This window comes from Lynx rufus, unplaced genomic scaffold, assembly GCF_022079265.1.
Source record: "Lynx rufus isolate CCGP_SWC_20201006 ecotype Redwood Valley unplaced genomic scaffold, mLynRuf1.p SCAF_10, whole genome shotgun sequence".
NCBI lineage: Eukaryota > Metazoa > Chordata > Mammalia > Carnivora > Felidae > Lynx > Lynx rufus.
This window is the reverse complement of record NW_025814824.1, coordinates 11006906-11030485: the sequence shown is the minus strand read 5'-3', so window position 1 is coordinate 11030485 and position 23580 is coordinate 11006906. Positions and strand designations below refer to the sequence as shown.

Genomic DNA, 23580 nt, shown 5'->3' with positions numbered 1-23580 from the left:
ATGGCCACCAGACGGACAGCCGGCGGGCTGCAAGCATTTCCGAAGGAAATGTGTATCTATGTGTGGTATTGGTCTGTCAGTTACGAGTAGAACGAGCCCTGGACAGACAGTCAAGGCCCTATGTGCTACTGTGCCCTCTGCCACTGACCAGGTAGGTAACCTTCACCAAGGTTGCAGGGCTCTCGTGTGTATCAAAAAGCACTCAGAGTAGATGATTCCCAAAGACCTCTCCAGCTAGAGGACACTTTGGCTCCTGGCTTTGCCTGTTCTGGTAATTTGCTGGCAAGTACCTGTTTCTTGGTCACGGTGCCATCCACGGGGTCCACGTATTCAAAGCAGTCTGTCTTTGCCACGCTGTAGACGTGGTTCCCCACGGCAAACTGCTGGCCGATGAAGGACTTGTCTGTGACCAGGGCCTCCAGGTCCCTCATGATGTAATATGTCGCCTTGGGCTCTAGCCCCTCATAGTCAAACCTGGTGAGGGAAGGCAGGACACAGGGTGAACACAACCCTAATCGGAGGACCAGAAACTCGGTGGACATCTCATTGGTTTTGTTTTCATGGAAGAGCCGCACAGAAAAGCACCCCAGACCTGTCCCCACGCCCTTCTACCTGGCTTTTACAATCCAAGCCTGGTTCCACCCCCTACCTGCTACCTGGCCCACATAATCCAGGCCCTATACAGTAGCCAGAGTGATCTTGCAAAAACAAAGTCAAGTCACGTCCTTTCTTTTCAATCCTTCCCCAGTGCCCATCACATGGAGACCAAGACTCTAACCACAGACCACAAGGCACTGGGGGATCCGACTCACCCACCCCTGGAATCTGTCCCCTCTCTCACACTCGTTCACTATGCTACAGCCACATGGGCCTCCCCTCCAGGCCTCTGAGACACTTTGTCCTTTCCTGCCTTTGGGCCTTTGCTCTTGTTCTTTGTTCCTTCAACCTGGTATATTCTTCCCCTTGAACACCTAGCACATTCTCGTCCATCACTTTTCAAAGTTAGCGTCACCTCCAGAAAGTGACCTTCTCCGACCATCCGTCTAAGATGCTGCCTTCCATGTCTCCCTCTCTCTCGTTGGTCTTTATATTTTTTTTTGGTAGCGATCCCAATCTGCATTTACTGTGTTTGAAATGTTTGTTTACTTCTTATCTGCCTTTGCCCACGAGAAGCACAAGCTCCAGGAGAGCAGAGACCTTATCTGTTTTGTTCTCCACTGCTTCTAGTAAGTAGTAAGTGTTTTCTTTCTCTTTCTTTCTTTCTTTCTTTCTTTCTTTCTTTCTTTCTTTCTTTCATTTATTTATTTTTTGAAAGAGAGAAAGAGAGAGAGTAGGGAAGGGGCAGAGAGAGAGGGACAGAGAGAATGCAAGAAGGTTCCACGTTGTCAGCGCAGAGCCGGAGATGCAGGGATTGAACCCACCAACCATGAGATCATGACCTGAGCTGAAATCAAGAGTTGGACGCTCGACCGACTGAGCCACCCAGGCGCCCCAGTAGTAAGTGTTTTCTAAGTAGTGGGATGAAAAATTCGAGGAAGGGAATGGAGAAAGGAAGGAGGGAGAAGAATCCAGGGAGGTGAAGAAAGAAGGAGGAAGGGAGCTCCGCGTACCATAAAACTCTCTTGGAAACTTGGAAGAGATAGCACAATTGTTCCATCAAAAAAAAAAAAAAAAAAATCCTCCTAGCCAAGAACATCAAATGTAACAATGGGGCTGGAAAGTGATTAGAAAAAAAAAAAAAAAAGACTAAAATAACACCTATCTCATTTATTTTTGTGGTGTTTAAATACTATAATGCACATCAGGTAGGTGGTCCAGTGCCAGACATCATTTGCTTAAAACTATTAATTGATTTCATTCTTAGTAACTATCACAAAGGGTCTTGCCCAATGGTGGACAGTCTTGACCAAGACCTAATGGCACATCCAGGGGGATCTGTTTAAGAAAGAAGCCCTCAGAGGTGCAACTTTGCACAACTGGCTATGGTGGGATCTCCGACTGGGTTCTGTGCAACACAGGGACAGGGTGGGAGTTCTCAGTGAGCTGAAAGAAGGAACACGAATCATCATTACTGTTTTTCCTTCACCCAAGATCTTTCAAGGCTTTAAGTAAACAGCAGGGTATTAGCCAAAATGGAAAACATGGAATGATGCCATTTCTAGCCATGAGTCCTCTGTCCCTATATCTCTTTCTTTTATTCTCTCCCTCCTATACAGCTGTGTCCTCCCCGCCCTCAGAAACAAAACAACCAGGAACTCTCTCAGAACATTCTCAGCAGTGAATGTGTACTGAGCCTAAATTCTCTTTGAAGATAGTCTTTTGGGGGGAAGATGAAGACCGAGCCAAGCAGAGAGGGGCATGGGGATGGGATAAGAGGGTTTATTAGGATACAAGAGAGGCACTGGAAGAGATTTCGAAGTTGAGGAAATCCACTACCGTGACAGATCACATTCAAGTCTATGGCTGAGGTCATCAGACCAGCCTTCCCGCCTGCCCAAACGTTCATAGGCAAGCAGACTCCAGCACCCCATACCTGCCCTACGGCCGACAACCCCCTCTGACCACCAGAGGAACACAGCTTCAAGGGAGGAAATCTTTCAATGGAGAATTCCTTCTGGGGTCCACTCGTATGAGGCAAATCCGTCTGGGTTCTCACATACGACTTCAGGCTCAGAAATAGTTAAGCCAAAATCGTTTTTATTTTCTCCTCCCCACCAAAAAACACAACAAAACAAACAAAAAACAAAACAGCTAGAAGTCATTGTGTTTCACAACCTGCATTTGCTAGACCCTGAAAAAAAAAAAAGGGTTTACTTTTCATTCTACCTAGTCTCTCCTCCCTTTTCCTTTATCTCTGTGATCTTTTTGGACAGAAATCTGAAACATAATTCAATGTCCTACAAGAATTTAAATCTCCATCGCATTATATTCTCTAATATGGTATTTGTTATGAAAAAAGTAATTATCATGTAAGCTCTTGGCCACACACACACACACACACACACAAATGAACCGTATTATAAATACACTTATCATAACACCATGTCTTCAAAACCCTGGCAGAGAGCTAGATAATCATTGCACGAATTATGAGGCACACATCCCCAACTCAGAGTGATCTCACTAAGCCAGAGGCTGGCAATCATAACATAGTTTATCAGGTTGGGCTTTTTTGGAACGGCTTCATGCAATGGAAAGCCTTGCTGTGCCAGTTAGTTCCTCGGTATGCCAAAAAGGCCCACAACAATCAGGATTTTTTGGCACTTGTTAGAAACACTGGTGAGTAAAACAAATTCCCACCTGCCTTGAGAGTCTTTGTTTTACAGTACAAGGAATAATTTGAGGCGGTTTTCAGGCGATTACAACCTCTGCCTTCTTAACTGGACACGAACAAAGACGGTTATAACACTGTCAACTGTTCCCAGAGCACCAAGATCCTTTAGACTGTAAGGAATCCTATCACAGGCTTTCTTATTCTCTGATATTTATCTAGCTAAATGACTTCTTGAGACAAGAAACAATCACCTTATAAGGCAAGTCTAGAGCTTTCTTTCTGTTCCTTAAGCTCTTGAAACATAACCAAACATCCCAAGTAGTTAACTATTCACAAACAAAGCAAATGAGCCACAATTTCTGTTTTCAGTACATCGTCTCTGAGAATACTCAAGGATTCCCTTGCCCCATTCCCAGGTTCTCCACAGTTGACAGCCATTTCTGCCACTGCTTCCCCAAATCCACAGCTTGGCACTAGGTACACAAACCTAGCACATCTAGGGACACATATCTAGCAGGCAACCTTGTGGCCAGAAGACTGTGACCCCTCACCTACTTCAAAAACAGGAAAGCGATAGAGGCTCCCAACCCTGAGCGCTCAGCCATTGACCTTCTCCCTTCCTCCCTCCCAGGGTTGCACTTCCGTTTTCTGTATCTCTTTCCACAGGGACAAACTTTTAGCAAAATCTGGGGCTCCTGGACCATGTGGCCTCTTCAGAGGGAACCAGCTCAGGCACCTTAGACGTTGTTGGGACCATTAGTGGGAAAGCAAGGCAGAGGGAAGGAGAGGATCACAGAAGCATTTTAACCTTCACAGCTTTGATCTCTGCCTCCCTGCCTTGATAATTATGGGTGGAGAACCAACAAGGAAAGTCCCTGATCGGATTATACAACTCTCTTGGGCACCAAAGGACTTTTAAGGCTCTGCAGTTCAGATTCCCTCTTGGGATGGCTGCCCACTTTATAGACACTGATGAAAAGATTACAGAGGAAGGTCACTAAGGGAGGGGAAATTTGTGCCTTCCAGTTTGGGTGTCCTTGACATGACCCCCAAGCACCTATCAGGGGCTCCAGCCCCCACGTTCCTCAGATTGTCCTGAAAGATGCCTCCTTCTTATGGTTCTAGCCCACCAGTTTTCCTTAACAATAGTCCCCCGAGAGTCCTTACCCTTCTCACCTGCAATAATAGTGGCGGCCGAATTTGGCCCAGTGATCTCGGACAATTTCCTCCACACTCTGCTTCCGGGCAGCCAGAATGGAAAGCCAGACCAAGACCGCCCAGAGGCCATCTTTTTCCCGGAGGTGATCAGAGCCTAAGGGAGAAAGAAATATGTTGCTGAGGATTTGTTCCTGGGGAAAAAGTAAAATCTCAATGAACTATCAAGACCAGTTAGCAATGGAATGTTGAAACGGCTGGGCGTATTTATCCATCGTGATAAATATACGTCCCATGATACCCTTGCGTTTCCAAAAACAGCCAACAGAAATTCAAATAACATAAAATCACATCAGAAAATAAACTAAAGTCCTGGACGTTGTTAAAAGTACCAAAGAGTCAAGCTGAGATGACGTTTGCCCAATGGGATCGCTCACTCGGTAGATATTTGGTGGCCCTTACAATACACCAACCATTGGTCTAGGTGTTAGGGACAGAGCAGTGAGTAAGATAGCTCTTTACTCGCAAAGCTTAAATTCATGTAGGTAGAGACAGGCAACAGAGACATAGACAAGAGAACAGATGCATTAAATAAGGACAAGGGCGATGAGAAAAATAAACTGAGTGATAGCGTCACATCTACGACAGCAGCAAGAATTGCTTGATCTAGAGTAGTAGTTTATCTATAGTAGGGCTAACAGTGGCGTCCCCAAACGATGTGTTCACCCAGAACCCGTGAATGTGACCTTATTTGGGGAAACGGTCTTGCAGATATAATTAAGGATCTTGAGATGAGATGATCCTGGATTATCCAGGTGGAACTTAAATCCAATGAAAAGTGTTCCTAGAAGAAGAGAAGACACAGACAGGAGAAATTCAAAGGAGCGGGTCACATAAAGACAGAGGCAGAGATCGGAATTACGCTACCCTAAGCCAGGGAACGTACGCAGCCATCAGAAAGAAGCAAGGAAGGCTTCTCCCCTAGGGCCTTCAAAGGAAGGATGACCCTGCCAACATCTTGATTTTGGACTTCTAGCCTCCAGTGAGACAGTAAATTTCTGTTGTGCTAAGCCACCCCGTCTGTGAGACTTTGCGACGGCAGCCTTAGGAAATGAACACAGATGGTCTTGGTCAGCTCCGCGGAGGTGATGACATCTGGGCGGACACTTGAGAAGGAGTCAGCCATGCTGAGAGGTGGGGACAAAGGGTTTCAAGCCAAGGGACAGCAACCGCAAAGTCCCTGATGCAGGAATAAACTGGGAAGCTTGATCCTACCGGCTACGCTATAGAAAGAGAGGCAGTCTGTACTGCGGCATTCACAGGAAAGAGAAACGCCAGCTAAACAGGTAACTTTCTGCGCAAAAAGAACCAGGGGAATGTGCGAGAGGCCCACGGAAGCACTTGTCTATTGGCCAGCTCGAAGCTCTGATTCCTTAATACGTACCTGGAGGCAGATTGCTCTCAACTATTCATATAATTTCATCCTCTGACACTATCAACAGCAACATCGTAAGAAAGGGGACCGGGACCAGGGGGAGGACCATCTCTTCTTACAGTAGAGCGATGAGAATGGACAACAGCACTCTCAGGTTTCAGGGCCATGAAAACATGTACAGAAAATCAAAAAGGAAGACCCGATGTGCCAGAGCTATTTAAACCTTGGAAAGAGAATGAGATAATATGTCCGTTGAGTTAGACACTCATGACAACCTCTCCACGGAGCTACGGGCCGTTTACTCGTCTCGTTACGTTTACAGTGGTAAATGTTAAACGCGTTTCCTTGAGAAGAGAAACATACAACCTTGAGAGGGCAGTGAAGATATTTAAAGGGAAAAACAATCATTGTTCGGTTCTTCCTACATGCTGATCAATAATCTGTTGATGACACTTTTAGGTTGCAGCTGCTTCTAGGGTGAGAGGAGCCGAGGCGTGAATCATCACGCCGCGGCGAGCGGGGGGCGGAGGAGGGTACTCTGGTCTTATCTAGCAAACTCTTCATGCTGCTACAAAAATGGAAGAAATCTGGAAGATGCTGGGTTAGCTCCATGGCTCAGTGCCAAAAAAAACAAGTCGAGGAAACCCTGCCCAGTGGGATCATTTCAAAACCTTTTGTCCTTTTATAGCTGAAAAATCACTTTTATTTACTGGCTGGAGAAAAATACTCTTTTGTTTTCAAACATGGGCTCTGCATACCTTGCATTTCCAGCTGGATTACGTTACCTGGAGATGGAACCATTAGATACTATTAACTCAGTAAGATAAGATGTCATAATTTATGAGAAGAGACATAAAGTTCTTCTAGCAGGATTGGAAAAGAAAAAAAACAAAAAACCTACCTCAACCATTTGTAGCCAACTTCATACTAGATGGTGAGTTGGCTTGGATAGCCTTGCCTGCAAGTTAAACATTCGCCAAAATTCATCAGGGCCAACGATCTAGTAAAACGAACTGTGCTCTTTGTAGCTCTTTGAGGTGGGGAGAGAGACACTGATGATGTTGCAATTATACGTGTTTCCGCTAGATGCTCATGGGATGCTTTGGAGAGGGTTTCAGGGATACAACCCTCCTTTTGATAATTCCTTAAAGCAAATGAACTATAATGCCATATCAGTGACAGGTAAATTAAACAAGAAATACAGATAACACACAGGTATCAAACGGTTTTCTGAAACCCCACCATAAACAGGGTAAACACAGAGGGGAGAAATGTTCCCACTGCTTACTTATAAGTACACTAGTGTACTTCATATTTGAAAATATTTTATGAGTCAATGAGAAAAAGAGAAATCCCAACAGGTAACCGTGTGGAAGGGCAGGAATGAGCAATTTTTAAGAGAAAAATACTGACAGTTAACATCTGAACAAACGGTCAGTCTCGCTGGAGTCAAAATCCACAAAATGGGATAATGTTTGGGGACTGTCAAATGAGCAAAGACCAGGGAGGGGAAATAACAGCAAAGAAACCGTGTAAATGTGTACAGTTGGAAAGAATAATTTGGCAATAGGGGCGCCTGGGGGGCCCAGTCGGTTAAGCGTCCGACTTCGGCTCAGGTCATGATCTCACGGTCCGTGGGTTCGAGCCCCGCGTCGGGCTCTGTGCTGACAGCTCGGAGCCTGGAGCCTGCTTCGGATTCTGTGTCTCCCTCTCTCTCTGCTCCTCCCCTGCTCTCACTCTGTCTCTCTCTTACTCTCTCAAAAATAAATAAAGATTAAGAATAGTTTGGCAATAATAATCAAGAGTCTTAAAGTATCACCCAACTTTGGACCCAGCTATTCTTTTTTTTTTTTTTTTTACCCTTCAGTCACAAGGACATTTGCTAAAGCAGCTAAGAGAGGAAAATTGGAAAAAATAAATGCTAATTGTTAAACACCAGGGTAATTGTGGAGAATCCATCCAAAAGTTTATTGTGCAAAGAAGTGAAGAAGAAAGAAGGATGCTCATCCAATTCTCATAAATGGAAAAAATCAGTTTACCAAGAAGGAATATTCGGTATATTTTTGTAGAAAAATGTTTGTAGATATGTCTATGGGTATGTGCACAGGTAAAGGAGAGTATGACCACCAAACCACTGACAGTGGTTATCTTCCAAGTGGTAGAATCGCAGGTGTTTTCTTCTTCTGTCCTATTTCCACAATAAACATGTATTTTTTCATTATAAGAAAAAAATAAACTTTTTCAGTTTTTGGTGGTGTGTAGAAATGCACATTTGAAGCCGTTCACTTCCATTTATGAAAGAGCTACTTGGGATATTAAAGGGATCACTACCCCTTATGAAGAGGTGATGAGCTTTGAACCTATCAATCATCCCATTTCTTCCAGTGAGTACTAGTGTTTTATTTACTTTTTTAATTTTTTAATGCTTATTTATTTTTGAGAGACAAAGCGTGAGGTGGGGGGGGGGGGGCAGAGAGAGAGAGGAGGCAGAGACTCTGAAGCAGGCTCCAGGCTCTGAGCGCTCAGCACAGAGCCCAACATGGGGCTCGAACTCACAGACTGTGAGATCACGACCCGAGCCAAAGTCAGACGCTTAACCGACTGAGCCACCCACGCGCCCCGAGTAATAGCTTTTTAGAACACAGAGACTGACTACGACCATCTTCCATGGGGGTCTCACAGGACTCGAATCAGGAGTGTCCTGTAAGGTTTTAGTAACTACCAGAAAGTAGGGACGGGCAAGGGGGTGTGAAGCTGAACTGTCCACCTTGGCCTTGGGGGAAGCTGCAGAAGCTTAGTTTTGAGCCTACCTTCAACCTCACAGCAAAAGGGAACGAAAAGTACGGGGAGTTCCCACACAAACACAACATTCCCCACTATCACCAATCCCATTCCGGTGGGACATTTGTTGTAACTGTTGAACATACACTCATGCGTTACTATCACCTGAAGTCCATAGTTAACGCTACGGTTCGCTCTTGGCGAACATTCAACGATTCTGAAAAACATGGCAAACTACTAATCTCTCTGCCATCTTCATAGTTTTGCATTTTCCAGGTTATCACACAGTTGGAGCCTCTGGAGTCTGGCTTCTTGCACTTAATAATATGCATTTAATGGGGGTGCCCACGTGGCTCAGTCAGTTAAGCGTCTGACTTTGGCTCAGGTCATCATCTCACGGTTAGTAAGTTCAAGCCCCACGTCGGGCTCTGTGCTGACAGCTCAGAGCCTGGAGCCTGCTTCGGATTCTGCGTCTCCCTCTCTCTCTCTCTCTGCCCTCCCCCCACCACCACCACTTGCTTTCTCTCTTTCTCTCTCTCAAAAATAAATAAACATTTTAAAAATACGCATTTAAGGTTCCTCCAAGAATGTTCATAGCTTGACAGCTCATTTCTTTTTAGCACTGAATAATAACAGTACAATTTTTGAAACCTGCTTCCTCTAGAATCCTGGCCACCTGGTTGAGGACCTCACCAGGAGCTTTTAGCCATATTCCCAAAGCCCTAGGTACCACTCGCCTAGCCTTCATCCATCCAGCCCAGCCCAGCCCAAAGCCCAGAGAAGCAGCCATCCCCACCTGGATACCAGAAGGAGGGCACTCAGCTCTTTCCCACCAGGCCTCCAGCAAAAGTTGGTACAAAAAAAGATGTTTGTTTGTTTTTTTCTCATCAGAAATCTCCCTATCCCCCCGCCACCCAAATTCGACTTTGCATTTTCTCAGCTTTAAAACTGTAATTACTTTGAGCCAGGCAGTACACGGGTAAGCATAGTGGCCTCACAAGAGGAAAGGGGAAAACAAAGAGAGTACTCAATCATCTCAAAGGAATTTTTTTCAAATGGAAATCCCAGCCCGGGCAAATCAACGCAATAAAACATCACACGTGTTGCCAACAGATCAAGTCATTTCAGCTGAGACTCAGATCGGGAAAGTCTGAATTTGTCAATTAGGAAAATATAAATCAGTTTGCACCTGTTGCAGGCCCCAAGCTGGAACAGGGGTTAGTGATTCTGCATCCCGGCTGCACATCAGAATCACCTAAAGGACTTCTGGAAAATAGCAGTGCTCAGGCCTCATTCCGGGCCATTAAAATCAGCATTTCTAGCAATGGGATCCAGGCATCAGGATTTTTTTTTCAAGTTCCTCGGGTGATTCTCACGGGCAGCCAGGGTTGAGAGCCTCTGCTCTAGAAGAAGAGTGGTCAGAATAGTTCTATATGAGGGACATATTGCTTAGGGGTAGTGAATTAAGCCTCTCCCTCTTTTTGTTCAACTATGGTGATGAAGAAAGAGGTCTATAGTTCAGGGGATGCCACTGGCCTTGCTCAAGCGGGTGGCTTTTGCTGGACTCGGCTTCAGTATTATGCCTCCTCTCTGCCCTTTTTGTCTGAAAAACTTATGAGGGTTTTGCCAACTTCGGGGTCACCAACGCATCTCCATTTGCCCGGGACTCTACCGATTACAAGAGTAAATGTCCCACATCCCAAAAAACCTCTGAGTCCCAGGCGCACCGGGATGGTTGGTCACCTAATAAGAAAGGCCACTTGCTCAAAGAGGTCCTTGGTGGTTTTGGGGATTGGTGCAGGTTCAGCACCTGCCATAGCACACGCAGTTCGTGGAACCAGAAACGACGACAGGAGGTATGTGCACTGGCTTTTGAAGGAGGATTACAAAACGGATTCCATTCCATTCTTAGAAGAGAACAGCAGAGCACCAAGCACCATCTATACCTTCCTTCACACATCGATGAGCTGATTTCCACGACTGAGTTGCTCTTTTTACAAATAAGAGATGACGGGTAGGCCATTTGTATGAGGTCACACGGTAACTAAGGGGTGAAAACAAGACTCAGACCTGGGCAGTTTGGCTCTCCCGCTGATGGGTTTCACTACGACCAGAAAGCCCAGGAACGACGGTGGTCCTTGGGGGCTGCAACACAGCAGGGGAAATGCCCCACACGGCTGAGGCAGAGGCAGACCCTCTGAAGATAAGGGACACAAACACGCACCTCTTCCTTCTCACACTAGAGAGTCAGGGAAAGTTGCCAATTCCCCTTTGCTTTTCTCCTCATATCAATTCAGCCTTTCCATTTATGGATGCAGTTTTCACTCATTTGCAGTGAAATTCTTCCCATCCTCTTTTTATCCACCAAAGACAAGGGTTTGTCTTTTCTAAAGAGGGTGTTATGAGGCAAAACGGGGAGACACCCTTTGCAGGTGAATGGGAGATTTGAAAACATGCCATAGAACTGGGACAGGTTGGTTTTGGGGGGCTGGTGTTGTTTGTCCCCCGCCATGTTTCAAACCACTTACATTCAGCTTTTTACATCTTGCCAAAAAGCGAGGCTCATGGAAAAATCATCACTTTTCCATGATTAAAAATGGATGCTTTTTAAAAGCAAATGCTCTAAAATTTCCACCAATTGGAGAACAGCACAACTATTCCGTGTATAAGCGGGTCAGGATATATATCCGCAGTATACAAGAGCTAGCTGTCAGCTCAGAAAGGTGGGATGGCAGTAACTGGCAGATGTAGAATGAGCTGTGGCCAACACGGATCCCAACCAAATGTTATATAGCAATATATTTGATGATGGCAATGATGATGATGACAACGAGACGACAATGACAGTGTTTGGTACAAATATACTGCAGGGCATTTGACTAATATCCTGATCATGGCAATACCCAGTAGGCTCCTTGAGGGAAGGGACTGTGTCTGAAATTACGCATCACTCTCTGAGCCCTGGCTCATAGAAGGTATGCAGCAAATATTCATTGAATGAATAAATGAATGACCGAGTGAGACCCTAGTATGTAGCTTGATCTAATTCATCAGATTCACTCCTCACTAAAAGTAGCTAGCTAGCTAGAAGCAACCGGAGTGCTACATTGGAAAAAAATGTTACAGATCATCCCATTGAAAAACTGAGGCCCAGAGAAGCTAAGCCATCTGTGTAAGGCAGTTCCACCCCACAGAGGGGGAGTCGAGACTGAAGCCAGGTCTGTTAATTCGTGGTGCTGTGCTGTTCGCATGACACCGTTCTCCCAAGTCCCCTGACATTCGTGCCATCCCCATCTAAAAGAATAACCACATGGGAGTAAATGACCCCTCTGCATTTCCTTAAACAGGGACAGCGGGGTCCTAGGGAGCCAGTGAGTTTGGGTTTGAATGCTGACTCTGTCAGTGTTATCTTGGCCATTGGCTTTTGGCTTGATCTTCTTCCCTAAACCTCAATTACTGTGTGGTCTCCACTTCATTGTTGAGAAATCTCAGTGAAATAATGTATAGGAGGCCCTAAGCATGGCATCTGTCACTTAGGAGGTGCTCAGGAAATAATAGGTATTAGCAAGCACTATTTCATTAACATGTGCCCCGAGGCAGTCAAGCCATCCATCCCAGAGGAGGTGAAAGCATTAACAATATGGTGGCTGGTCAGCTGACACAATTCCCTCACGTGAGCACAGAAGCACAGGAAGGTAAGGCACAGCGGGATCTGCTAACTCATACATCCCACCCTCTTTCTTTGTCACCAGTGCTCATGAAAACAACACAACTCCCCGGGAACTACTCTTTGACAGGTCACAAGCTGAACCAGAAATTTCTCCAGAGGGTTTAAAGTCTGCAACCACAGGGCATAACCACCATAGTCACTATACTTTGTTCTCAGTGGAGCCACCTAGCAACTACTAGAGAGCAGATGGGGAAGCCTCCAAGAACAATTTTAGGAACAGCATCTTAAATACCAATGGATGGGCCCCCTCATTGGAAGTCTCTTAGTAGTCACTATGAAAAGAAACCCATGGTCTATCTAGACTCCTTCGATCTGTGGCTGGGGACAGTGATTTCTCAGTCCGAGAATGCACTGGGAAGTGTGGACACAGCCTCCGAGATCCACCCCTTTGCTTCTGCTTCACACGTAGGCATCCCACACCCTCTCCTGCTACTTTTCATCAGCTCAGAAGATGAATTGAAAGGTCAATGCAACTGGAACTGGGGAGATCCCAAGAAAAGGATTTTATGTGATAGAGACATTCTTCCCATTCCAGGTGGAGATCTGTTTCCCAGCACAGGGGTAGATAGTTTGTGGATGGGCAAGAAGGGAGTTTCAGTTTTCAGACTTTATGAGGAGGCCCTTGGGGATGTCAACCAGAGCCCCTCTGCACTGTGGTCTGGCCTAGATTGAGTTGCGCATGTGCACGCAGCCTGTCCCAATTACCAAAGTGGAAACAGCCCATTGTAGAGTTTGTGATCATCTAGACGGGGAATGGACTAAAATTTGCCCTTATTTTACCTTTTGGAAAGTGTACAATGTTAAGTAACATCGTTGTCTAATAAGAGACAGTTGAACCTATTCAATATTTGCTCAACAGCAATACTGTGAACCCAGTCTCGAGTTGGGATGTACATAGGTCTTGTGTGAAATATAAACAAAAGGAAAGGCATGGCCCAGGAGGTGTTATAAACTATACCACTATTAGGGGAAAGAACATTTCCTTTCATAAAGCAACTGGAAAAGAAGTCAATACTATAAACCGTAAGACAATAGAGCAGAGAATGTCTAGGTTGAAGGCTATAAGAATTTAACACTTACAAAAGCTCACTAAAGCTAGAACATAGCCCACTGTTGAACATGTGGCTATTTGCAGCTATTTACTGTCAACAACCACACACACACACACACACACAGGAAATAAGTAAGTAAAGCAAGCAAATTACAAATACTTAATACTATTTAAAATTTTAAATCCATTCATTAACACAGGTTTGGGGAAGGAGTCTTCCTAGAATTCTGCCCTTTGTTAGCTAATAATTTGCGCTAATCATTACACGATGACTGAAATTACCAAAACTTTATTTTTAAATGTTATGTAACTCTGATTTTACTGTACTTCATAAAACCCCTCCCCCACTCCCTTTCAACTGGTCTACATTTGTTTTTATGAACCCTCCCAAATCTTGGGATAGAAATGCCCCGATCTCCAGAAGTATATCCACTCAAAAATGCCAAAAATGTTAAGTACTAACAACGCAAAGAAGAAATATCAAAATGGAAAATTCTTTGTTTCCTCCTTATTTCTTTCTTTCTTTCAATTCATCCACTTTCCATCCATCTTTCCAGGCTTCCTTCTATCCTTTATTTCTTCTTCCTACCTTAACTTCCTTCCATTATTCCATCCCTCTTTCTATCCTTCCATCTAACCTGCAAACACTCAAGGCCTGCCAGATATCAAAGAAATAGAGTTGAACAAAATAGTCATGGCCCCTGTCCTCGGGGCATTTAGAATTTCTGCACGGCATGCAGAGGGATTGAACCCATCTCAAAAATTCGCAATTTCGGGGCGCCTGGGTGGCGCAGTCGGTTAAGCGTCCGACTTCAGCCAGGTCACGATCTCGCGGTCCGTGAGTTCGAGCCCCGCGTCAGGCTCTGGGCTGATGGCTCGGAGCCTGGAGCCTGTTTCCGATTCTGTGTCTCCCTCTCTCTCTGCCCCTCCCCTGTTCATGCTCTGTCTCTCTCTGTCCCAAAAATAAAAAAAAAAAAAAAAAAAAAAAAAAAAAAAAAAAAAAAAAAAAAAAAAAAAAATTCGCAATTTCTTGTGATGTGGAATACACACATACTCTGGGTCTCTCCCTTTTTTTTGAAAGAGGCTGAGCAGATGTAAAAATAGCCAACTTCAGGGGCGCCTGGGCGGCTCAGTCGGTTGGGCGTCCGACTTCAGCTCAGGTCACGATCTCGCGGTCTGTGAGTTCGAGCCCCACGATGGGCTCTGGGCTGATGGCTCAGAGCCTGGAGCCTGCTTCTGATTCTGTGTCTCGCTCTCTCTCTGCCCCTCCCCCATTCATGCTCTGTCTCTCTCTGTCCCAAAAATAAATAAACGTTAAAAAAAAAATTTAAAAAAAAATAGCCAACTTCAAGAGCACCAGGCTGTACTCCAAAGTTCAAGTGGAAAAAGCTGGTGTGACAATGATGGACAAGTCATATTGGTGCCAGGAGACCTGGATTCAATTCCAAATCTTCAAGAATGGATGCACACGGGGCACCTGGGTGGCTCAGTCGGTTGAGCGTCCGACTTCAGCTCAGGTCACGATCTCGCGGTCCGTGAGTTCGAGCCCCGCGTCGGGCTCTGGGCTGATGGCTCGGAGCCTGGAGCCTGCTTCCGATTCTGTGTCTCCCCCTCTCTCTGCCCCTCCCCCGTTCATGCTGTGTCTCTCTCTGTCTCAAAAATAAATAAACCTTAAAAAATTTTTTTTTTAAATAAAAAAAAAGAATGGATGCACACAAAAGGCATAGCAATGCCCTAGTACATACTCAGTGCCCATTCAAAGAGATTATTATTATTGTGAGAAACTCCACAGAGAGCGCTTCCTTGGCAATAATAAACATTGTTGTATTGCTTGATTTGACAAATTTGTATGACTGCTGACATTAGCTTTTTAAAAATATATAATAAAAGTAATAGTAATTTTCAAGATGGTGTTCAAGCTTGGAGCTCACCCAGGCTTTCGTGAACATAGTGATTCTTCTGTGTTGCCCGTAAGGGAAAATGCTTCGGGCTGTAACAATTCATACATTCTCAAAATGGTATCACTTCTTAGAAAGTTCATGTCAATGATGGAAACCAGTAGAACCTCATCAACAAATGCCAAAAAAAAAATCTTCCAAAATTTTGGTTTTATTGACCTTAGTTTTGTTTCATTTGTCCCCTTTTGTGTATGAGAACAAGTCCAGATTCCTTCAAATTTATAACTTTAAAAAAGTAGCCAGAATGCCATTTAGATCAATAGTTTTCTTCTCTTTAGATCTGAGAATTTATAAAGCACCCCTTCTGTCTATAAAGTAGTTTTCCAAGGCTCTCCCCAGGAAGTAGGTGAGTACCAGTCCTAGCACAAAAGATGGTCTGGCTTCTTAAGTGACTTTGGTTCTCTGACAGAGTCATAAATACAGGTTTCTTATTGTCCAGGATCTGGACCTTTCCATAGGAGAGAAGCTTGAACTCCGATCCTATGACCAGCTTGTCACTTTGGAAAGTTCTAGGAGCTCAAGAAGCTGGCAAGGGAAACTTTCACTCAGAATACATCTTGCTCATCTTGGAAAAAAAAGCTTCACATTCTTGCGCCTGAGTCAGATCCATATTTTCAAGTTCTCTTGGCACCGAAATATGCATTCCTAGTTGGTACACAGATCCATGCCCTGGGGACACAGAAAAAGGCCTCCACTCCAGAAAGCTTGGATACTTTTAGAAGCACCTCTGCAGTCTCAGGTCTAAAACTTTCCATCTGTCACTCTCTCCTCCCTTAGTTAGCTCACTTGTTTCTGAAAATCACGTCTCAAGGAAGGTAGGGAACTCCCGTGATCAGCTGACTTTTACAGACTGGACCTGAGGGTCAGAGAGGCCATGCGGCTTGTTTGTGACTGACAGGTAAGGGTCTTGAATATACTCATCAGCCTCACATTTTGGGGCCTCTAGACTTCCTGGACCACACCCCGTGGCACATCAAGGATACTCTTTCTACCATTCCTGAAGAAAACAAAAATACTGGTTTTCACTAGAGCCATGGTTTCTACTCTTGACTGCACATCAAAATCACAGGGGCGCCTGGGTGGCTAAGTCAGTTGAGTGTTTGACTCTTGATTTCGGCTCGGGTCACGATCTCATGGTTCATGAGTTCAAGCCCTGTATAGGGCTCTGCAGCGACAGTGCAGAGCCTGCTTAGGATTCTCTTTCTCTCTCTCTCTCTCTCTCTGCCCCTCCCCACACCTGTGCGCACACACACGTGCTCATGCAGACACACACACACTCTCTCTGTCAAAAATAAACAAACTGTAAAAAAACCACACAACTATACTCATTTAAAATGCAGATTCTCAGGCCCCGCCCTTCCTGATATTCCAAGTAAGGGTAGGATAGAAAATACGCATTTTTAGCAAGTTTCCCAGGTGATTCTGACACACCAGCTCAGTGCTTCTCAAAAACTGGCATTAATAAAGCCCAGAGTAAGAGCAGAATGAAGCTATTTTCTCCTTGCAAGACTGACTGGTCCAGCTACTGAGGCCACCTAATAGTTCTTTACTGCTGAGTGCTTGAAAAATAAAATTCGTCAGTGCTTTCACCAGAAAGACTGATCGACACGGTGGAAAATGGCACAGTGTAGGGCAGGAAACCAGTCTTTCGGGTCAACGGTCATGTAATTCAAGCAGGGACATTTTCCAAGCCAGGGGGCCCCGCGTGAGTCACTTCACTACTTCTGGGGCTCAGGAGCTCTATCTGTCAAATCAGGCTAATGAGGCTAAAGTCACCTGAACCTGAAGAATGGCGGAGGCGGCAATGCCTCATGCTCCTTAAAAGGAAAAACTGGTAACTAAGCCCGACTGCGAGAGACTTTTAAAACCCCCTTGTCGGCCAGCCTACGAGTTGCAATCTGCGTAACTGTCCGAGAGCAAAGTTTGCCGAGAGGTGCCTGCAAGTAGGGGCACGTGGGTGGCTCAGTGGGTGAAGCATCTGACTCTTGGTTTTGGCTCAGGTCATGATCTCCCGGTTCGTGGGTTCGAGCCCCGCGTCGGGCTCTGAAAGGTGTCTGCGAGCAGAAGTCCCTTCAGTGCAGAACACGGTTTCCCAGTTCCGGTCGAATCATGCCCCATCGTCTCAGCTAGGCAGGTGAAGGGCTTCACAAACTGACCCCTCCTCACCTCTCCTCCTGGTACTGCTTCTTGATAATCCCTCCTCTAACCCATCCTACACATCAGAGATTTGCCTATTTTTCTACGTAAGTTTTTACCGAAGCACAGCCCTCCTTGTCCATTTATGTATTGTCTGTGGCCACGTCTGTGCTACAGAGGCAGTGCTGAGGAACCGCGAAAGAGGCAGTAGTCTGCAAAATCCTCAGTGTTTACTCTCCAACCCCTTTATAGAAACGTTTGCTGACCTCCGCTACAGGCCCGTCTTTTCCAGAAATTTTTGGCCACGACCCACAATAAGCACACGTTACAAGGAGACCAAGCATACACATAGATACTTGTGGGCACGTTTATATATACACACTTCTCAGAATAAACGTTTACCTTTACTAAACACGATGCATTCCAACAGGTTTCTAGCCTACTCAGTTGCTTTTCACAAGCTGCTCATGACATTTCACTAACCTCATGACCCCAAATGAGTCTTGATTCGTATTTGGAAAACATGTCTTCGGACAAACCAAACAACTGGCTACTGGTAACACATATCCCCTGCTCTCCAACCTCGTTTTTCTTTCTTGGCATCGATCCCTCCATCTGGCAAGGCCCGGTCCTTTCATCTCTGTGTGTACAAATCCTTCCCATTCTTTAAGAACTAGCCCAGCTTCCAGATCTTTCCTGGAGTCTCCTTTGAACCTCCAGTCCCAAAGCATTTTCGCATCTCCCACAGCATTTTTGCTATTCCTCCATCATGGACACTTAAAGTTTGTGCATTGTAGAATATCATCTGTGCATCTTTCTAATTATGTAACCAAAGACCTGAGTTTCTTAAGGTGTGATCTTAAGCACTTGTATTCTAAATACCTTCTAGTTCAGGGTCTAACCAGTTTGGGTAAGAGAAGAAAACTGCCCAGGATGAAATTTCTTCAGAACCCCAACATAGCCTGAAGTGCTGTCATTATGACCAGTTAACGTGGTTTTACAGCAATCTGTTTAAGCATGACCAAACAGGACTTTAGTCTCAGGAATTCAAGGATGGTTTGACATCAGCACCTCAATCATGATATTTCATAACGTTCATAATAAAATAGAAAAGGAAGTATTAGTCTATCACTAGGTCCTGAAAGGGCACCTGATAAATCCAACAGCTGTTTCTAATAAGATTCTAACTAAAATGAGAATGGGAAAAATTATCTACATAAACCTGATAAAGATTTTACCCCCATCAAAAAGCAATCACCACAACAGACAGTAAAATAGTCAATCCGTTTCCATTAAAGTCATGAGTTATCACCATTATTTTAAAATACAATTTTGAAGATTATACCTAATGCAATAAGAATATGACATAAGAGGTATAACTATTAAAAAACGAAATACAAAAAATCTTTCAGTCGTAGATTATATGACTGTATACCTTAAAAAAAGTCACAAGAGATTATAGAGTTTTTAGAAAAGAAAATGCTAGAAAAGAAAATATCTATTAATAATAGAATGTCCTAAGGTGGTTTCACCTCAGAGACAAGGCATATTAATCAATAGCTTCTCCTTATATGAATATGCACCAAAGAAATTGGAAAGAAAAACGAGGATATCCACATTAAAATCAAAGCTGTTAAAAGCTCTGTAGGACATATGGCCCAGGTTCTTCAATTAATAAATTAGAGAACACGTGAAAGGACGATATGCAGATTAAAAGATACTTAAGAGAGGGGACACCTGGGTGGCTCAGTGATTGAGCACCCAACTCTTGGTTTTAGCTTAGGTCATGATCTCAGTGTGTGGGTTCGAGCCCCACATTAGGCTCTGCACCGACAGCGTGGAGCCTACCTGGGATTCTCTCCCCCTCTTCCTCTCCCTTGCTCACTCAATCTCTCTCTCAAAATAAATAAGCATAAAAAAATAAAAGATAAAAGATACTTAAGAGATATCAATCAGTTATAATATTAAGATCTTTGGATCCCGGGGTGCCTGGGTGGCTCAGTCAGTTAAGCAGCCGACTTCGGCTCAGGTCATGATCTCATGGTCCGTGAGTTCGAGCCCCACGTCGGGCTCTGTGCTGACAGCTCAGAGCCTGGAGCCTGTTTCAGATTCTGTGTCTCCCTCTCTCTGACCCTCCCCTGTTCATGCTCTGTCTCTCCCTGTCTCAAAAATAAATAAAACGTTAAAAAAAATTAAAATTAAAGATCTTTGGATCCCAACTGGAAAAAACTATTAAGGAAGGGGTGAGAATAGGAGAGAAATGATTTAAAAATTACTTTTGGAATTCCACTTCTGCATTTCTGTTTAGGATGTAGAAATCTCCAAGAGAATGTTACTCCTATCCCAGTAATAAGAAAAGGCCAGAAACCTACCAAATCATAACTTTTCTTGACCCCATCATACACCTGAGGTCACAAGGCAAATAAAGTGAATTCCAAAAACTGACAACCCCTTTCAAGGAGAAACAAGACACAAAACTGTCACCCCTCTGGGAGAGCATAGGAAAAAGAGGATGCTTCCATATAAGTAAAAACTAAGAAGTCACATAAGAGGCTCAAAAATTCTTAAAGGCCAAGTATAGTCATGTTAGTCATGTTAGTTTAAAATCGCTTGGAATCCCCAGAAACAAGGGACACACTTCCAACTCACTGGGTGATCACAGAAAAGACTGGAAACAGAGAGAGAGAGAGATACGGTGGTGCAGGCATGCAGGTAAGGAGCAGCTTCTGAGACATAAGCATGAAGCCCTTTGAGTTCCCCAAACCTTTCCTTCACAGGAAACAAAAGGCTTAAACTTTTGGAGGCACAAGTTGCAAACTTTCTCATCCTGAAAGCCCATGCAAAAATCCATTGCTACGGGAATAGGGTTTGAAGCAAAAACCTTCTCCCTTTGGAGAAAGGGTAGGAAACCTTTCTGGGCCCAGAATCTTACATCAGTACTAAGCAGAGGTCCTGAGTCCTGTCTCCCTCTCTCTCTCTGTCCCTCCCCCACTTGCTCTCTCTCTCTCTCTCTCAAGAATAAAGAAATTTTTTTAAAAAGGAGTCTAGAGGGTTTTCTGGCTTGTATCTTTGTTCCTTTATTCATTTGTTTTGTTTCTCAAATTCTACATTGGAGTGAAATCATACTTGCATACATGCTTTTCTCTGATGGACCAACTTCACTCAGTGCCCTCTGGGTCCATCCATGTTGTTGCAAAAGGCAAGGTCACATTCTTCTTATGGCTGAGTAATATTCCACTGTATGTATGTATACACACACACACACACACACACACACACACACACACCACACTACACCACATCTTCCTTATCCATTCATCTGTCAATGGACACTTGGGTTGCTTCCATATCTTGGCTATTGTAAATACTGCCGCAATGAAAATAGAGGTGCATGTATCTTTCCAAATTAGTGTTTTCGTTTCCTTGGGGTAAATGTACATCATACACAAAAATAAACTCCAAATGGATTAAAGACCTAAGTGTGAGACATGAAACCATAAAAAAAATCCTAGAAAACAGACAGTTTCTCTGACATGGGCCATAGCAACATTTTTCTAGATATGTCTCCTAAGGCAAGGGAAACAAAAGCAAAAATAAACTATCGAGACTACATCACAATAAAAGTTTCTGCACAGCTGTTTTGTTGATAGTTGAAGGAAACTATCAACAAAACAAAAAGGCAACCTACTGAATGGGAGAAGATATTTGCAAATAATATATCTGATAAGGGTTAAGTATCCAAGATATATAAAGAACTTATGAAGCTCAACACCAAAAAAAAAAAAAAAAAAAAAACCCAAACCCCAAACAATCTGATTAAAATATGGGCAGATGACCTGAAGGGAGATTTTTCCAAAGAAGACACACAGATGGTCAACAGACATATGAAAAGATGTTCAAAATCACTAATCATCAGGGAAATGTACATCAAAACCACAGTGAGATGTCACCTTATACTTGTCATAATGGCTAAAATCAACCACACAAGAAACAACAGGCGTTGGTGAGGATGTGGTAAAAGGGGAACCCTCATGCGTTGTTGGTGGGAATAGAAACTGGTACGGCCACCATGGGAAACAAAATGGAGGTTCCTCAAAAAATTAAAAGTAGAATTACATATGACCCAAATAAAAACCAAAAAAAAAAAAAATGGACAGAAGAGACGAGGGTATCATAGCACATATCCCCCCAGGTTTCTCTGATTTTTTTCCCTCTAATTATCTCTTCCTCTAGCATTTGATTCACAGTGGGGTCACAGGTCTCCAAACCAGGGTCACAGAGGGCTATAGCCACCCTCTCCAGTAACATTACATCAGCAAAACCTACCAGTGCCAAAGCTCTCTTCTCCACACAGAGAGCACCGTCCTGAGTCCATCAGATTTGAGAAGAATCTCCATCCAGCTGGGGTCTCATACACAGGAACCTTCATCGATTTGGCCACTCTGAAAAATTAAATTCAAGGCAACAGTCAATTCATATCTCTTTTCCTTTCTTTTCTCAGCACAGAAGGAAGTCTTCAGAATTTATTAACTCTGTAACTAGACTTCAGAACATTCTGGTCAGTGTTGACATTTTTCAGGATGTTAAGCCCTAAGGTAGAAAATGACAAATAGCCTATTCCGATGTTTCTCAGTTTTGCTTTCCCCACAACACAGAAAATATTAAGTTAATGTATAGAATATTTTCATTTCTGTTTCCCTTCTATAAATGTTCCTTTATCCTTATGGTAAGATCCCACTTGGGGAGTTCAGAATCTAAATTAAGAGGGAGGTTGGTTACAAACACTTTGGAATATTGTTGGACAGTATCTACAGACACACACGCACACACACACACACACACGCACGCACACACACCGTAGGACTTTTAGGATCGAAAGACTTACTCTACCAGCTGTTAGAAATGTTGATAGCTAACAGCTCACAGATATGTCTCCTACTCTCTGTTAAAGAGAGATGTCTCACTCAAAATCATGCTCCCTTTGGGGCACCAAAGTGGGGCACCACTTTGGGGTGGCTCAGTCGGTTAAGCGTCTGACTCTTGGTTTCAGCTTAGGTCATGCTCTCACGATTTGCGGGTTCAAGCCCCGCCTCAGGCTCTGCAGCTGGCAGCATGGAGCCTGCTTGGGATTCCCTCTCTCCCTCTCCCTCTGACCCTCCCCTGCTCGCACCGTCTCTGTCTCCCTCAAAATAAATAAACAAACTTTAAAAATATCATGCTCCCTTTCCTGGGTCAGTCCACATCCAATGTCTGGTCAATGTGGGATATTTAAAGGTCTAGCCTCCTTGCCCCTATTTGGCCTAACTCTGTAGGGCCATTTCAGCTCCAGAGATCCGCGTAGGTTGGCTGAGGTCTTTGTCGTGACCGCACTGCAGTCCAACCTCTCTCTTTCTGTCCAATCCCCTTCCTCACTCCCCCCGGCAGGTGCTGGTTTTGAAGACACGTTTGATCTGGATGGGCAGAAAGGAATAAACTTCCCGCAAGCAAATCTCTCTCCGAGCTGCTTCCTGGGGAGCCCAGTGTAGGACAGTGCGCAACAGAATACGAACACAAGATTTTACACAAAATGATCACAGAATCACGATTCAGAAGAACCAAAACCACCCGGATGTCCACTGAGTAGAACGGACAGAGGCTCTGTGATATAGAAGGTGCTCCCTTAAATTTTGCTGAGCATACCACCGCTACATGCAACCCCACGATGAATCGCACACACATTATATCACGTAAAAGAAACGGGGAACAAGAAAATACACACTGTAGCGTCCCATTTACATCCACTTCAAGGACAGCTAAAACTAATCAATGCTGTCACAATTCAGGCTCAGCAGAGTAGAGAGGTCACGTGTTTTGTTTAAGATTCCACAGAGGTAAGAGGCAGAGCTAGAATCTGGACCCACATTCTGCTTAATTTCTGCTCACGTTCCAGTCCACGATACCATGTTGTCGCCCCAAATGTTTTAAGAGACATACAGATCTCAGAGAGTATGTTAGGGAATGATCCGGTTCTGTACCAATGACCTAACGAATTTCATCTTTCCCACAAGCAAGCAACAAAAA

The 23580-nt window shown here is 44.2% G+C and overlaps 1 protein-coding gene across 1 annotated transcript in view; it reads right to left on the bottom strand.

Moving 5' to 3' along the window:
• PGM5 (phosphoglucomutase 5) overlaps window positions 1-23580 on the bottom strand; it is a 179269-nt gene that overhangs the window by 48268 nt on the left and 107421 nt on the right. The window contains exons 7-9 of the mRNA XM_047097450.1: window positions 21847-21962; window positions 4451-4586; window positions 291-474 (exon numbers count right to left, since the gene is read on the bottom strand). Of these exons, the coding sequence (XP_046953406.1) occupies window positions 291-474; window positions 4451-4586; window positions 21847-21962 (436 nt within the window). The remainder of the gene's footprint in view (window positions 1-290; window positions 475-4450; window positions 4587-21846; window positions 21963-23580) is intronic.